The 17,329-nt window shown below is 51.9% G+C and overlaps 2 protein-coding genes across 2 annotated transcripts in view; one reads left to right on the forward strand and one right to left on the reverse strand.

The window, feature by feature from the left end:
• The window catches only part of COL23A1 (collagen type XXIII alpha 1 chain), a 298,820-nt gene that overhangs the window by 75,448 nt on the left and 206,043 nt on the right, over positions 1–17,329 (reverse strand). The window lies entirely within an intron of this gene.
• LOC116645300 (39S ribosomal protein L33, mitochondrial-like) lies at positions 10,647–11,135 on the forward strand. Its single transcript, XM_032425408.1, has one exon. The coding sequence runs from the start codon at positions 10,730–10,732 to the stop codon at positions 10,925–10,927; it is 198 nt and encodes a 65-aa protein (XP_032281299.1). The 5' UTR covers positions 10,647–10,729; the 3' UTR covers positions 10,928–11,135.

Genomic DNA, 17,329 nt, shown 5'->3' on the forward strand with positions numbered 1-17,329 from the left:
CCCCCCCCCCCCCCCCCCCCCCCGCCAACTGATCTGGCAGGAGCGCTCTTGGCAGGCTTCCTCAGAGGTGGCTCTGGGAGCCATTCATGGAAGCTTTGTCTTCCTTCCTATCCCTTAATGAATCTGTTTTTCTTAAACTAGGTGGAGTGGTTCTGTTGTCTGCAACTCTGGATCCCGACAAACTCATCCAGTGACTCCCTGGCAGGGTTTCAAACCCTCTGCCCTACAGGGATAAGTGGGTTCCATAGATCAAGGGAACAGACTCATTAGCAAAAAATGATGAGACAGGCCTCTTGGTCTATATTTGATATTTGGCAGAAATGTGGTTCAAAGAAGCTTTCTTTACTAAGAGAAAAGAGAGTGCAGGCCCCAGAGTAGATGGTTAATGATAGGAAATTTAGGGCTCGGGAGACAATAAGGAAGAGTGGGGATTGTAGCACCCCAGAGACAGTATACCTAAAGGGGGCAGTTACAACAAACTGTTTCCAGATCCTTCCATTTTTTAAGAGAAGCCAGAAAACAGGACTTTTATGTGAAATGTCCCATATTTTTAGATGTCTTTATTTTATTACTTATTTATTTTTTAAAGATTTTATTTTTTTTATTTATTTAACAGAGAGAGACAGCGAGAGAGGAAACATAAGCAGGGGGAGTGGGAGAGGGAGAAGCAGGCTTCCCGCTGAGCAGGGAGCCCGATGTGGGGCTCGATCCCAGGGCCCCAGGATCATGACCTGAGCCGAAGGCAGATGCTTAACGACTGAGCCACCCAGGTGCCCCAAGATGTCTTTATTTTTAAGTCATCTCTACTCCCAACGTGGGGCTCGAACTCACAAGCCCCGAGATCAAGAGTCACATGCTCTACCGACTGAGCCAGTCAGGCACCCCTAAAATGTCCCATATTTTTAATTGCTAAGTCACGCTTAAAAAATACATTCCAGGCCAAAAAATCCCCAGAAGCTCAACATCTTCAAGTCTGGGTTTTGCCTTGGGGCTGCCCCTTTGTGACTACAGCCTAAGGGATCAAGTTCCAGCTCTTTTTTATGGCATTTAAAGCCCTTTGCAGGAATCCAGCCTGGGTCCTCCCCCATCTCCGTTCCTCTCCTCCCCCACCCTGGCATGCACAGACCCTTTGCTTTTTATCCAGGCTGTTTCCCTGTCCAGCCACACCCTTTCTCTCCTCATTCCTGTGCCTGGTGAATGCCTACGCATCCTCTAAGACCACTCCGATAACCAAGTCCTCGGTGAAATGCACCCCAATCTCCTGGATCTGAGGCATCCAGCGCTGGGGCTCCCACAGTCCCCTCTATGTCCTTCTGTCTTGGTGCTTCTAACCAGCAGGACCTCTCTGTCCCCAACCCAGTGCCAGGAGGATATCCAAATTTACAGAAAGCATGGGCAGTGGGCTGCTCCTGGGGTCTGAGAGAGCACCTGTCCTAGTGGAATGGGGGGGGCTGAGTTTTGGGAACCCAGCATGGGGAAAGCAGATCTGTCCTGCTTCTTTCTGCCTTGGTGACACGGGGATCATCCCCAAACCTGGCCGGGGGGGGGGGCAATGAGGGAAACCACAGGGCAGCTGGACTCCTGGCCAGTGAGGGAGCCCCTGATCAGCCCTCTTTCCAGAGCTTGAAGACATCTGCATACCTTCGGGGAGAGATTTTCCCCTTTCACCCTAGGGTAGTAGCTAGCGGAGTGTGTGGTCTTGTCTCTGTCCTCCATCCCGTGCCCTGGGGGGAAGAGTTTGAGGCCCCCCTGGGGTGCAGGCTCAGCACCCCAGGCCCTTCCCTTCCTCCATCTTTGACTGAAGAATCACCTTGCCTTTCTCCTGTTCTCCTGGGTGGGTGGGGATGCATGCCAGTGTCCCCCCACCTCCCCCCAACTGTAACCTGGCTCACTTTACATCTATTAGGCTCTGCATAGTGCTGGGGGAGGCCAAATCTCCAGGAAGCCTCACGATGTCTCTCTTAAGTTGGTGTTAATGCCCGTTTTAGGACCGAGGAACCAAGGCTCAGAGCGGCGACGTGGCCTGCCCAAGGCACGCACTTGAACCAAGACCATGCCCTTGATGCCAGTCCTGCTGTCTTCCCAAAAGTAAGGATTCTCTATTGCAGGGCAGGAAGGGAGCCACCAGGAGGCACCGAGCAGCCTCTCCCTTGTCTCCTGCTCCCCAGCTGAACTGAATTGAGCTTATAGGAACACATCCCTCTTAGCATTTCCCAGGGGGCCAGAGTGCTAACCACTTGCATGTGGGAGAGCCTCTAGCTGGGGAGCATTACCTAAGCAGTGCCCCGGTTTGCTTTTCCTAAGCTGTGCTTTCTCTTAAGACGTGGAAGATCTGAAGGGAGAGATGCAGCCCTAGAAAAGCCCCACTGGAACTTGTCATTTACCTTCCATCTGTACGTAGGCAACAATACATGTTTGTTTTAAAGATTTTATTTATTTATTTGACAGAGAGAGAGACACAGAGAGAGAGAGAACACAGGCAGGGGGAGTGGGAGAGGGAGAAGCAGGCTTCCCACTGAGCAGGGAGCCCGATGCGGGGCTTGATCCCAGGACCCCTGGGATCATGACCTGAGCCAAAGGCAGACGCTTAACGACTGAGCCACCCAGGCGCCCCAACAATACATGTTTTTTTTAAAGTTTATTTATTTTTAGTAATCTCTACCCCCAGCGCAGGGCTCGAACTCACGACCCTGAGATCAAGAGCCGTGCGCTCTTCTGAAGGCAACGATAAATCTAACAGATGACGTGAGCCCAGCATCTACTGCTGTCTGAATATTTTTACATGTGTCAAACCATGTTGTCCTTCTACATCTTAGGAGGTGGGGATATGATCACTAATTTTACAGATAAAGGGGATGGAGCCCAAAGAAGTGACCTTCTTGAGGTCACACATTCCGTTAAGAAGGAGCTGAGACCCATACCCAGGACAGCTGACTTCAAAGCCTTCTCCACATGCTGGGCCTGGCAGCCTGGGCATATTCCCAGTTTTCTTCAAGGCAAGAAGAGCACCCTCCATAGTTGGAGGTGCCCCCCACTAAGGCAAGGGAGCCCAGCGAGTGGGAAGACCCTGAGTTAAACTTAGAGCTTGTTCACGGCCAAAGGCAGGACAGCAAGATGGGAAGGTAAGCTTTATGGTTCCCTGAGGACCAGCTGTTGTGTGCCAACCAAGAGAGATTTTTCAGAAGCAAAAAGTTTTCTAATTAAATAACAGATGGGATTGCAGAGCGATGCCCCATTTTGAACCTTCTAAGACCTTTGAATGCAAATGATGTGTTCATAATCATTTTGGGGTACTACATAATTTCCAAATCAAACCTGTGTTTTGGGACTGAAAGTGATGGATGGAAGGTGACCAGGAATGTCACGGGGCACAACGGAACTTTCATCCAGTGTCAGGGGAAGAATATTCCCCATCAGCAGGTATAAGGAGCAAGGAAGACAAAAATAAGGATGTTGGTTGCTTAGATCACATGACTTCCTGACTCCCCCTTATTCCATGAACTTATTCTATGAATCTGGGCACAATCACACACTGGTTATTCTCTTCCGAACCTCCGAGCCAGGGCAGGTGGTCTGGTTTCCATTTAATACCTGGAGACCCTCATGCTAGAATTTGCCAACCCTTCCAACCCTATATGAAACTTCAGTATCTCCCTAGGGAGGGGAAGAGAGCTCAAAAAAGGAGTTTCTGCCCAACCTGTTGTCAGTATAGACTGACAAATCCAAGGAAAGGGTCTGCAACAAGCCCAGCAGACTTGGAACTACTATTAGACACTGTAATAATTTGCAAAGTTATTGCAAAATGCCAGTTCGCTCATCACATTGGAGCTATAATTCATCAACCCTGTTTGCAAAGAATTCCAAGTGACCCACGGTATGCAAAGAACTGCTCTATCACCAGTCTTGTAGGGGGCTATGTTTGCCATCTGGTTGTGGGCTCTGTCTTGCCCTATATGAGCTGGCAGGCAGATGGGGAAAAGAAGCCCTTTGTGACATGGGCAGAGTAAGCCAAGAGAGGCACAGTTTTGGGGCTATGAGGAGGGTGAGATGAAGCTGGGACCTGGGGTAGGCTGTGTCTGAATCCATTTGAGCTGCTATAATGAAAATACCAAAGGGTATTTCTGGGTGGCTTCCAAAGAACAGAAATTTATTTCTTACATTTCTGGAGGCTGGGTGTCTAGTGAGAGCCTGCGTCCTGGTTCAGAGATGGCCAACTTCTCCCTGTGTCCTCACCTGGCGGAAGGGGTGGGGGAGTTCTGGGGTCTCTTTTATAAGGGCACTAACCTCATTCATGAGGCTCCACCCTCTTGATCTCATCACCTCCCAAAAGACCACCTCCTAATGCTACCACGTTGGGGGTTAGGATTTCAACATACGAGTTTGGGAGGAACACAATCAGTGTAGAGCAGGCTGGCACACATACTTAGGTATTCAATGACATCTAAACGAATCTGGCTGTTCCTCAAAAAGTAAAACAGAGTTACCATAAAATTCAGCAATTCCACTCCTAGATATATACCTCCAAAGAACTGAAAACAAGTGTTCAAACCACATGTACAAGATTGTTCAAAGCAGCATGATTCACAATAGCCACAAGGTGGAAACAACTCCAATATCCAACAACATATGAATGGATAGAATGTGGCACAGCCGTACAATGGGATATTATTCCACTATAAAAAGTAATGGAGCACTGACACACACTAGGACGTGGATGAACCTTGAAAACATTATGCTAAGTGAAAGAAGCCAGACACACAAAGCCACCTATTATATGAGTCCATTTATATGAAATGCCTAGAAGAGGCAAATCCATAGAGATAGAAAGTGCATTAGTGGTTGCCAGGGAGTGGGGGGGTGTGGGTAGGGGTGACTGTTCATGGAAAGGGTTTTCCTTCTGGGGTGCCAAGAATGCTTTTGAACTAGGTAGGGGTGGCGGTGGTGGTGGCACAATACTGTGAGTGTATTGAATACATCGCATTGTTCACTTAAACTGGTTAATTTTATGTTATGTGAATTTCACTTCCATAATTAAAAAGAGAGAACCCAGCTCTGGCAGGGCAGCCTGTCTCATCTCTGACTTAATAATGCTTTTAAAAATAAACAAAATTTAAATGGGGGGACTGGCTATGGTAAGTGGGGAGAAGGGAAAAAAAAAGAAGGCAAAGCTGAAGCAAGTGCAGCTTTGGTGCAGCTGGTTTTCCAAGCCCTCCGTTTTACCGAGGCATGGCTTGCGCTTGCAAAGAATAAAAGTACTTCTCTGGAAAAGCCAGCCAGTGGCTCAGGGAGGCAGACACAGGAATCATGTGGATGTCTTCCCTCTGTCCTTGGCCCACCAGCAGAATTCATTTAGAGGAAGCAGCTCTTTTCAGAGGGGTCTGAACATGGAGACCTGGGTGTGTGGGGAGAAGGGCTCCCTGGCCACCCATCCTCGTTCGGGCTGGAGGGCAGCCACCGCCCTGTACCCCCTCCCGTGCTGCCAGCCCCCAGGAAGGAGTTCATGTGTCTTGTACATGACCCGGTTTCACCCACTTTTTCAGCCTGGAGGCAGGCTCTTATGGCAAGGTCCAGATATCACCTCTCCCCAGTTTTAAAATGAATGCCATAACATGGAGTAAATTCAAACACATGAGACCCTTTCATGAGCTGGGCTGGCTGCCAGGCTCCCCAGAGGTCTGGAGTGGGAAGGAGGTTGGGGTGGGGCAATTCCTTCCAGATCCACTGTCTCTTGCTCTAGGGGTACGTGGGCTCTGCAGGGATGGGGGAGGCTCTGCAAGGGGCTCTCTGCTCTACAAACTTTCTTCCTCTGGGCACAAAAGCAGCATTCACTGTCAACCACCCTATCATCACTTAAAAAAAATATATATTTTATTTATTTATTTATTTGAGAGAGAGAGAGAGAATGCATGTAAGCAGGGGAAAGGGCAGAAGGGGAGGGGAAGGGAGAGAATCTCAAGCAGACTCCACGCTGAGCGCAGAGCCCAACACGGGGCTCGATCTCATGACCTTGAGCCGAAACCAAGAGTCTATCTGCCTGAGCCCCCCAGGCGCCATCCCCCACCATCACTATTTAGTGAGGGGAAGGGGTTCTTGGGATCATGGAGGAGTCAAACTAATAATGAGGGAAGTTGGGATACCTGACATTTATCGAGCACGATGCTAAGTGCCTTGTGTGGGTCGTCACACGCAGGCAGGGAATATTCCTGGGTTACCACTGAGGAAACAGGGTTGGGGTGGTGAAGTAACACACTCTGGGCCACACACTTGGGGGTGTGGACGGGGGTGCCACTGGGGCAGTCTTACCCCAGGGCTGCACTCTTAGCTGCATACAACTTTCTGTACCTGGGACCTTTGGGGTGTCCATGTCTGGCCTGTGTTCCGGAAGCTTCCTTGTGTCCCACCTGGGAGGCAGTGTGACGGTGCAGAGAGCACAGGTAGGGACATGGAGACCTCAGAACCAGCCTGCCCAGAGGGACAGTGACACCTCAGCTGGTCACTCCGAGCTGCATTTCCATGATGTCCAGGGAGCACAGGGAGATAACAAAAGCAACCAAGCATCCGGAACATACCTCATGCACATAAGGAGCTATAACAAGCCTGTCCTACTTACACCAAGGACAGGCTTTCCCAAACATGGTGGAGCAGCAGCTTATGGTCCAAAGTCAGCTTTTTGGGCAAATCCGTGCATGCCTGAAACCATCCTGGAAGATCCCAAGGAAAGTGTCAAGCCAGAAGCAACATCCAGTCTCTTAAGGAGGCTGGGGCAGCAGTCTGTTCCTCCCAGAGCTGGTTGCTCCCAGGTCCGTGCTAACACCAGTTAAAGCAGTCACTTGTGTCTGGTGGAAACCATGTACTTAAAGCCTAGATGCTCCCTGGGGACCATACAGAACAAACCCAACCACTCCGCCCAAAGGCCCCTAAGAGATGGACAGGCACAGTCCTGGGCCCAGGTCCCAGAAGCATTTCCGTGAAACGTGAATTCCACAGCCCTATGCCATCCTGGAAGCCTCTCTAGCCTTGCCCCATCTAATACGTTCCTTCCCTCTACACCATGGTTCCCAGAACTGAGCCCTCAGGGCAAAGCGGAATTATCACCTCCCTTGTTGAAGATGTTATGCTCCTGTTGATGATCCTGCACTGGCATGCAGGCCCAGGAAGCCATGACGGGTATCTCACTCAAGGCTTTCTGCTGCCCCTCTCTGGGCCTCGACTCATTCATGTGTAGAGGGTGCACAGGTAGAGGTCTGATCTGTTTCTGTCTGGCTGGTCTGCTGTGGGATGAGCGGGAAGGTGTTGGATGGGTGGGGGAGTGAGTCCCTAGCCGTCCCTTGGCTGTGCAATGGAGATACATTCTCACTGGCTCACCACCAACTATACGTGTTTAGGGAAAACATGAGAGAAATGATTTGAATACCGAGGCTATATTCCCTTATGCACTGGAGTAAATTTAAGACGGGGACATGAGTCTACCAGCCCCTGAGTACACCTCGGTTCCCACAGGCCTTGTGTGAGGGAGAGTCTCCAGCTGGACTTCCGGCGTTTGGTGGCGAAAACCTTTCTGGTCCTCAAGTGCTCCTGAATGCCAGCTCAAGCTATTTGCGCCTGTTCCCCCCCAGCACTGGAGCAAATACTGGCCCTGTGGGGTTTCAGAGAGATGGTACATTCCTGCATTTTAGGGGCAATAGGGGAGATTTTCAGGAGGAATGGGCCATGTAAGATTTTTGCCTTATGTAATCACTTTAGAATAAAAATCCCACCTAAAATGTGACTTTGCAACAATTACTGATTTTGCACTAACCCTCCAGCTCTGGGAAGACAAGGGTCATGTATTTCAGTTACCTGTGTCTCCTCAGGGCACAGTCTAGTCATTGGGACATCACAGAAAGGGTGGAAGGATGGGTGTGTGAATGAGTGCTGAATGCGTGGATTGGGAAGATGAATGGGTGGAGAGTGGCCAGATGGGGGGATAGAGCGATGAGTGGGTACATAGGTGGCAGGTGGATGGATGGCAGAGGGAGAGATGGGGGAGTGGATGGGTGGGTGGGTGGGGGAATTTATAGGCACATAATGAATGATGGATGGGTTGAGAGGATGAGTGGATGAAGTGTGGTCATACTGGGAGGTAATGGATGGACCAGTGGGTTGGGTAGGTGGGATATGGATGGGTAGGGGAGTGGATAGGTGGGGGGGTGGATGGGTAGGTGGATAGAGGGGCAGGGGGTAAATGGGTGGGGGTGTGGATGGGTGAGTAGATGGTTGGGTGGGGGAGTAGATGGGCATATGGATGGGTGATGGATGGGTTGAGGGGATGAGTGGGTGGAGTGTGGCCATACAGGGGGTAACGGTTGGACAAGGGGGTTGGGTAGGTGGGGTGTGGATGGGTAGGGGTGTGGAGGGGTAGGTGGTAGAGGGGTAGAGGGTGATTGGGTAGGGGAGTGGATGGGCACATGAATGAGTGATGAATGGATGGTTGAAGGGGTGAGTGGGTAGATATAGCCAGATGGGGGTAATGGATGGACAAGGGGGTTGGGTAGGTGGGGGGTAGATGGGGGGGTGTAGATGGGGTGTGGGTATTGGTGGTAGAGGGGTAGGGGGTGAATGAGTAGGGGAGTGGATGGGCACATGGATGTGATGAATGGATGGTTGGGGTGGTGAGTGGGTGGATATGCCCAGATGGGGGTAATGGATGGACGACTGGGTTGGGTAGGTGGGGGATGGATGGCTGGGTGGAGGGATGATGGGATTCTGGTGTTGCCTATCACTAACCCTTTGACCTTGAGCATATCACACCTTTGACTTTGGGGATGATATTCCCTCCTTGCCATGTTCTTGTGAGGAATGAATCCACGAAAGCATGGAGCCTGAGGCAAGGATGGGCCTGGCCGAGAACCAGGCCACCTCTCTGACCAGCATCCCCCAAAATGGGCTCACGTAAGAGTAATAAGCAGCTTCCCAAAGGACCTGTGTCAGAACAGCTTTATGGGTGCTCCCGAGCAGGAGCAGAACAAAGGGCGAAGAAAGCTGGTGGTCTTGGCAGCTAACTTTCCCTCCTGCCTTTGCCTCCAGGGCAGAAAAAGTCCCCCCTCAGTCCCGCTGCTCCAGCTATGAAACCGGCTCCGAAGGCCAAGTCGGGGCCGCCCCGCCTCACCATCCCCGTCCTCCAGGCCTGGGCTCCCCAAACCTCCCGGAGCTGCTGATGCTGTGGCCCACGGCATGCGTGGACCATCTACCAAGGCTCAGGAGTGTGGGGCTGCCATTGCCTGAGGTCCAGGAGAAACGAGCGAGGCTGGTCACCAGAATAGAGGTGGACAGGGGCGGGTCCAGCTTTTCTTACATGACATTACCACCTCCCCTCCAAAAAGCCACATGGTCATCGTTCCTTCTGTGGACAAGGACCGTGAGACAGAGCCCCGTGGCTGATGTGTGCTGGCTGGGGAGCCGAGAGGCAGGTCGGGTGGCATCAGAGCCCCTGTAGCTGTGGCCATCGCACAAGACAGGGACCTCCCACCAACCAGCCAACTAGGTCTGTCCCTGCATTCTGACGGTGAGCAAACGGAGTCCCTCATGCTGAGACACTCGGTCTGACCTCCCTCGCGGCCACAGTGATGGTGAGCGGGACCGGGCCTTCCCTGCTGCGTCTTCACAGAGAGAATGAGAACCTTGTCTGGGGAACGGAAGGCAGTTCCTGCTTCCTCCCCCAAACAGCCCCCAAATGCCCTGAGCTGAGACCCTTGTGGGCGGGGGGCACTGTGGCTTGCCCCTAGGACGAGTAGCCCCCTCTTGCAAGCTCCTGCTAGAATGGGGCACGGAAAAGCTCATAAAAGCCTCCTCCGCTCTGAGTGACAGGGTCCACACTTTGTCTCCAAAATCTCCAAGTCAACAAGGACAGGGAGGTGATGTGCTTCCATGTAAGGCCGTGCCTTGGGCTTTGCTCCGGGCCCTGGGCTGGGGAGGCCAGGGGAGGGTCAGGAGAGTGGACGCTGGGTCCCAGGTGTGGCCTGCCTGCATGACCACAGGCTGGCTCCTCTCCGTCCCTCTGAGCCCCTGCATGATCTGGGCCTCTGTTATCCCCTGAGCCCATCGGCCACCACTCTCCCTCTGTCTCCCTCACCCCTGCTCTAGCCAAATTCGTCTCTGTGCTATTCCTGCAATACCTGCATGCCTCTCACCTCAGGACCTTTGCACGGGCTGTTCCTGCTGCCTGAAACACTCTACCTCACTTGCCAGTCAAAGAGTTCTGCCAGCAGAGCAGGTAGGACAGAGGAGCAGCCCCATCGCTGCCCATGTCCAGCTGGGTGACCCTGGATGGGCCCTTCACTTCCCGATGCCACGGACTCCTCCTCTGCAAAGCAGGATCTACCAGGAGGGGCTGACGCGAGCAAGAAGCCCACCCGTGGAGCCAGCACAGGGCGAGGACAGAGAAGGCTGTTGGGAACACTTACTTATTTAAAGAAAGAAGATGGTTGTGACGTGACAATAATTCTCAACCCTTCCGTTTCAAAAGCTCCCCCTTTTCTATTGATATGCATTCTTATTAGGTCAGAAATCAGGCTTTATTAATATTTCATACAGAAACTGCCAAGAGTACCTGGAGAAGGAAATGATTAAATAATAGAGAAATAGTAGAAATAGATAGCTCTCTAGATTTAAAGAAAGATGGAAACTCTCAGATGGCCAAGGCCCGCAGCACACCAGAGTTTGGAAAGAACCCATACCTCAGGTTGTCACCATGTTCCTGTCCGCGATCACCTTTGCCAAGAGCAAGTCAAAAACCATTCTGGTGAAAATGCTGAGCCAAGCTGGGACAGGTTACTCCTTCAACACTAAAAGAAGCCGACTACGGGAGAAACTGACTCTCTTGCATTATGATCCAATTGTGAAAACAAAAGTCCTCTTTGTGGAACAGAAGAAAATACGTTCCCTCTAAACAATAGATTGAAAACGAATTTGATTGATAAATGAGAATACTGAGGGTGGGATACTGATTCAGAAACTCTGCAGCATGTAAAAAAAGAAGAGGAAATGGCACGGAATCACTGCCTCCTGTGATTTGAAGGCCATTGTGAAGAAAAACAATGTACTGAAAGAAAGTTCTTCATTTTAGGACATATATCATTGCATCACATTTATTTATCTTTCTGGATATTTTTGTAGCCCTTAATAAAAAATATTAAAATAAAAAAAAAAGAACCCATACCTCAATGTGTTATAGTGAAGTTCAAGAGTGTCAGAGACAGCAAAGTCTAAGGAAGAGAGAGAACCGACCCCATGACGAGGGACCAGACTCAGATCGACACCACGCTTTCCAAGGGACCGAGCGTGTTGAGAACTGACATGAGTTTTGAAGTTTTCACAACTGCACCTGGAACCTGGAGCTTTACATCTGGCCAGCTGGCAACCGAGTATGAGGGGGTGACCAGGACATTCTCACACAGGAGGCCATACGAAGACCCACCCACGGGCAGCAGTCTCGGAGAAAAGACTCAGAGCAGCCATGGAGAGGCCCCAAGACTCACACGATCAAGCGGTGGTCAGATTCCCAAGTGAAGACTGTTGCCTCCGCCCCCAAATCAGTTAATATCAAGAAAGGAGACAGGGGAGGCATGCCCCTAATGACACGATGGTGAGTATGCGGGGGGGGGGGCCACATCGGGGACATGAGGTCACAGTAAGGGTCGTGTCTTGACAGAGAGACATATGGATCACAATTTTCTTTGTAAAAAAGAAAGCATTCCCAGAGAAACACAGCAAAAAGCAGGAGACACGCTGAAACCATAAACTTCTCAATAAAAAGACAGAGACTGTTCGTTGGATAAAACTCAAAATCCAGCTGTAAGCTTTTTACAAGAAAGACAACTGAGCCATAAATCAAAGTAATGAAGGGGAGGAGGGGGTGTATCTGAAATTTGTTGAAGCCGGATGTAGGTCCATGGGAGTTCATTACGCTACTCTGCCTACTTGTGCAAATGTCTGCATCTTTTTTCTTTATAAAATACTTTTTAAAAGAGTATTTTTTTTTAAGATTATTTATTTATTTGACAGAGAGATAGAGAGAGAACACAAGTAGGCAGAGTGGCAGGCAGAGGGAGAGGGAGAAGCAGGCTCTCCGCTGAGCAGGGAGCCAGACGCGGGGCTCGATCCCAAGACCCCAGGATCATGACCTGAGCCAAAGGCAGCTGCTTAACCGACTGAGCCACCCAGGTGCCCCTAAAAGAGTATTTTTTAAAAAAGATTTATTTATTCATTTTAGAGAGAGGGAGAGCAAGCAAGCGCGGGGGAAAGGGGAAGGAGCAGAGGGAGAGGGGGAGAATGTCCCAAGCAGACCGTGCAGAGCGTGGAGCCTGATGTGGGGCCCCGACGCAGGGCTCGATCTCATGACCCTGAGATCATGACTTGAGCTGAAACCAGGAGTCGGATGCTTAATGCACTGCGCCACCCAGGCTCCCCTAAAAGAATGTTTTTAACTAAGATTTCTCTCTTCTCCAAAAGTCCAAGACAGCTGTGAATTGCTAATTTTTACACTGTACCCATCACTCGAACTTTCAAAAATGGCTAAATAGAAACGAGCTTATAGGAACAGCTTTTATTGCGTAGAGATACAAGCATGCCCAATACCTCTGGAAATGCCCCAAACTTCTCTCGAGAAAGATCACTGTAAATTGTCAGGGGTGAAAAAAGAATTGTGTGTTTGAATCGACCTTTTAAAATTAAACACAAATACATACAGAGACTCAAATATCATACCTATAGGCCTATTTCTACGTGTGTACCCTCACAACGCTCCCCAAAATCTTAATCTTGAGGCCATCAACAAGAATGCTAATAACGGTTGCCTCTGGATGCTGAACTCACACAAGGCTCCTTTTTATGCTTTTCCTTTCCCTCCGAAAAGATCATGTGTCCCGAGCTGCATGTACAAAGTCATCTTTATTAATCAGAGTCCTAGGCCATGGCCAGTGGGAGCCTGTGATGGTTGCAGATAGGGGGCATTCCTAGCCCAAAGGAAAGAAACCCAAGCGCTGGGTCAGCCTGGCAGGCTGATCCCTTGGCAAGCCTGATTTTCATCGGTTTTGGAAACAGCAAACATCATTGGTGGAGCCCATTAGGACAACCACCGGGGACCCAAGAAGAGGACCATGAGTCCACGCCCACCAGGCGGGCAGGGGTGGGGCTCTGCTCCCATCCCCCCCCCCTTCCGTCCGCTGAGGGCATTCCGGAGGGACACCGCCCCTGTGAATTTTCAATATTCGCTGTGCTGTCCCATGTGGAAGCTAAATCCATCTGTGGCTACTGAGCACCTGAAACATGCCCAGTGTGGCCGAAGAACTGAATTTTTCATTTCATTGATCTTTAATTAATTTAAATTTAAACAGCCATGGATGGATCTTGAAAACATGATGCTAAGTGAAAGGAGCCAGGCATAGAAGGCCACACATCGTCGGATCCCATTTCATAGGAAATGTCCATGGTAGGCAAATCCATGGAGACAGAAAGTGGATCAGTGGTTGCCAGGGAGTGGGAGGAAGTGGGAGTTAGAAATGGCTGCTAGGGAGGGAATGTTCTGGACTCAGGTAGTGAGAAGATGGTGGCATGGCATGGTGATTATCCTAAAAACGACTGAAGTGCATACTTTAAAAGGGTGCATTTTATTTTTTTTTAAAGATTTATTTATTTATTTGAAAGAGAGAGTGCACACGAGCAGGGGGGAGGGGCAGAGGGAGAGGGAGAAGCACACTCTCCGCTGAACAGGGAGCAGGACCCCGGGGTTCATGACCTGAGCCAAAGGCAGATGCTTAACCGACTGAGCCATCCAGGTGCCTAGAAGGGTGCATTTTATGTTGTGTGAATTATATCTCAATTTTAAAAAACTACAAATAAATTTTTAAATAGCCACATGGGTTAGTAGCTATTACATTGGACAGCACAGTTCTGTAAGCTTTCGAGGAGGGGTCCAGGCCTTTGATCATCCCCTCTCACCCCAAATTCATGCCTCCCAGCCCTAGTGGGGCTGCTTAGGGGTCTTTCCTGCCTTTCATGGACTCCTCATCCCCCGCCCCCCAGTGCCTCCACGCCCCCTTGTTCCCGCCCCAGCTGCAGCTTCTCTGACCCCTACCCATGATCCATGGTGTCCCTGGGCTCCTCACCTGCTGCCCCTGACCCGGGGGCAGCCTCCTCCCACCAGCTCTGCGTCCTCCCTCCTCCAAGGTCTCCTGCAGGGACATCTCCTCCATGCTCCCTCCGCACTTGGTATGGTGACCCTCAGGTACCTTTACTTGCCACACTCTTCCTATTATTTTGCTCAAAACACACCTTGCAGGGCTATTTTCCCTTTGGGCTTTCAGAGGAGGGGGCATCTAAGGCAGGAAGCCACCCCCACCGGCCCCCTCGCTGGCCGCCCCCCCCCCCCCCCCCCCCCCCCCGCCTCCTCTGACCCCCGCCTGCCGGGGGTGTGGCCTCGGCGCTGAGCACAGGGCTGGGCGGGGCCCCACGGGCACAGATCTGCCGTACAGACGGTGGACAGCCACGATGACACTGTCACGCCTGGTTAGCTGTCCCCGAGGTGCCTTCAGGCCCATTCACTCCCGGGCTTCTGGGCTGAGCTCTCCGCCTGGGCACAGCCCGTCCGCCTTGGGAGGGGAAGGAGGGAAGGTCTGCAAGGCCCCCTCTCAGGACCAGCCGCCCATGGGTGCTTGACGGCTCCTGCTTCCCTAAGCCTGAGTTAGGGAGGGCTCCCTGGAGGTCCCGGGTCCTGCTGGCCACCTGCTCCCAATCCAGCATTTCCCACCTGAGAGCCCCCACCACAAGGTGCGCACAGCCCAGGGGGACCGTGGGGGGACCTGCTGACTCGGAGGGGGAGGGGGCGGAAGGAGAGAGGCCCCGCTGAGGGTGGCAGTTCTCCCCACCGCAGGCGGCCAGCACCAGCAGGACTGGCTGACCCCCAAAGCCTACCCGAACCCGGTGCAAGAGTTGGGGGCAAGCACGTGTGAAAAGGTGCTTCGCTAAATACAACAGAAGGCGGCATTGTTTGCCTGCGCCTCGGCCAGGCCAGGTCTGGAAGGGATTCCTGGTAGGAGCACTGATGAGGGCTTACCAAATTCTCAGCACAGCGAGGACCCGGTGATTGATGCAGAGAAAAACATTTTCACCAGCTCCCTCATCTGGTTTGTATTAAGAGATTTCCATGCTTGGATTTTTTTTTTTCCCCCAAGGTGAAATTGGGCTATTGGTTGGGAGCGGAGAAACCACGGAGGGGGACAGGCAGCTGGGTGGGGGGAAGCCTGACTGAAAGAGGGAGGAAGCCCCCTACCCTCTAGGCCAGCAGGAGACCGAGGCCCAGCCCGGCGGGTAACCCAGTGATGATGGAGGTGCTGTGACTGGTGACCGGCTTCCTTTCTCACTTTATTAAAGTCACAGTGGGGTTGGCAGCAGCAAAGGGGGTCCCTAGGAGCCCTCCTCTGAAGGCAGTGCCACCGCACCCCCTCGCCCCCCTCGCCCCCTCGCCCCATGCCACGGCCTTGCCCCTTCCTGCCTTGTCTTTCCCCAGCACCAGCAGCATCTGATGTATCCAGAAGCTTCCCTTTCTGTCTGTCGTCTGTCGCTCTGCTGCAGCAGGTAAGCCCCGGAGGACAAAAGGGTGGCTGACTGTCAATGAAGGACTGACCCAGTCGGGCCTTCTCCGGCCGCCACCTGGGCGCGGGGCCTGTGTGGCTCCAGCCAGATGGGGGGTGATCCTTCAGCTTCCCCCTGGGCTCCTCTCTCCCTCCCAGGCCTGGAGAGGTTGGGGGGAAGCCAGTGCCCCACCCCTCCCCTCCGCCCAGGGCCTCAGCTCCAATCATGTCTCTCTGGCTATTCAGGTCCTCAGGTTCTCGGACTCTCCTTTCTGGGCACCCACGATCAGATTACGAAGCAGAGCGGGCTGAGCCCACAGACCCTAGCCTGGGGCACACTGTTCTCCTGCCTAGAATGACCGTGAGCATTTCCCACTTAGCCGGCTTCTACTCATGCCTCAGGGACGAATGTCCCTTTCACCTCCTCCAGGAAGCCTTCCTGGTCCTGCCCTGCTGTTCCTCCTTGCTCCTGGCCCCACCTTGCTCCGAAGCATAGTCTATTTCTGCATGATTTCTTCACCTGGAGAGAGCTTGACACATAGGGGGGGGCCTGAAGTGGGGGTGTACAGGTTGGGGTGAATCTGAGAGAGAACAGTGTGTCTACAGTGGGGTAAGCCTGAAGCCGCGGGAGTCAGGGACCAGGCTTGGGGTCACACTGAGGATTTGACCCTGCTGGGGGGAGTGATGACATGATGCTTGGCACCTGGGCCACATTCTGTATCCCAGGCTGTTAGCGATGGGACTGCGTCCCTCCCAAATTCCTCTGTTGAGGCCCCAACCTCCAGGGGCCCTGGTCATGAAGGTAATTAAGAGGTAATCAAGATATAATGAGGTCATAAGCACGGGGCCCTAATCCAATCTAATCCAATGGGACTGGTGTCCTTAAAAGAGGAGGGCTCTAGCTCTCTTTCCACCACAAAGAGAACCAGCGGGAAGATGGTTGCCTATAGGCCAGGGAAAGAGCTTCCAATGGGAACCAACTTGGAGGGTTCCCTGATCTCGGACTTTCAGCCTCTGGAACTGTGAGAAAGTAGATTTCTGTGGTGAGAGCCCTTCAGTGTGGGGTGCGAGGTGGTACAAAACCTCAGTGGCCTCAGGCATTCAAATATTTATGAAGAACGATAATTCGCAATAAAAGAAGGATTTAATTAATAGGGAAGATACGGAAGCCCAGAACTTTCTTTCTTTCTTTTTTTTTTAAGATTTTATTTACTTATTTGAGAGAGAGAGTGAGCGACAGAGAGAGCACAAGCAGGGGAAGAGGCAGAGGGAGAGGGAGAAGCAGACTCCCTGCTGAGCTGGGAGCCCGATGAAGGGCTCGATCCCAGGACCCTGAGATCATGACCTGAGCTGAAGGCAGAGGCTTAACCGACTGAGGCACCCAGGGGTCCCAGGAAGCCCAGATCTTTCAAACTCTTGTCTCTTTCCAACATACCATCAAGACAAACCTCTCCATTTTTTCCAGCAGAAAGGGAGAGATGAAGCACCCGAGCTTTGAGAAGGGTCATTGGTTTCCCCACGGCCTAATAGACAAACTCATGATAAAAACTTTCCAAAGACAAGTCAGATGTCCGAGGCTGTCACTTTGTAGGCCGCGGTCGGATGCCCAGCAGGTGTCAGGACAAGATCAACCCCATCACCGGCCCAGCTTGTTGAGAGGGAGGTCTCCACCCCAAACGCTCCAACAGGCCTGTTTGTCCATCCTCCCCACACTGTTTTGC

Source organism: Phoca vitulina, unplaced genomic scaffold (assembly GCF_004348235.1).
Source record: "Phoca vitulina isolate PV1807 unplaced genomic scaffold, GSC_HSeal_1.0 scaffold32, whole genome shotgun sequence".
NCBI classification, from domain to species: domain Eukaryota; kingdom Metazoa; phylum Chordata; class Mammalia; order Carnivora; family Phocidae; genus Phoca; species Phoca vitulina.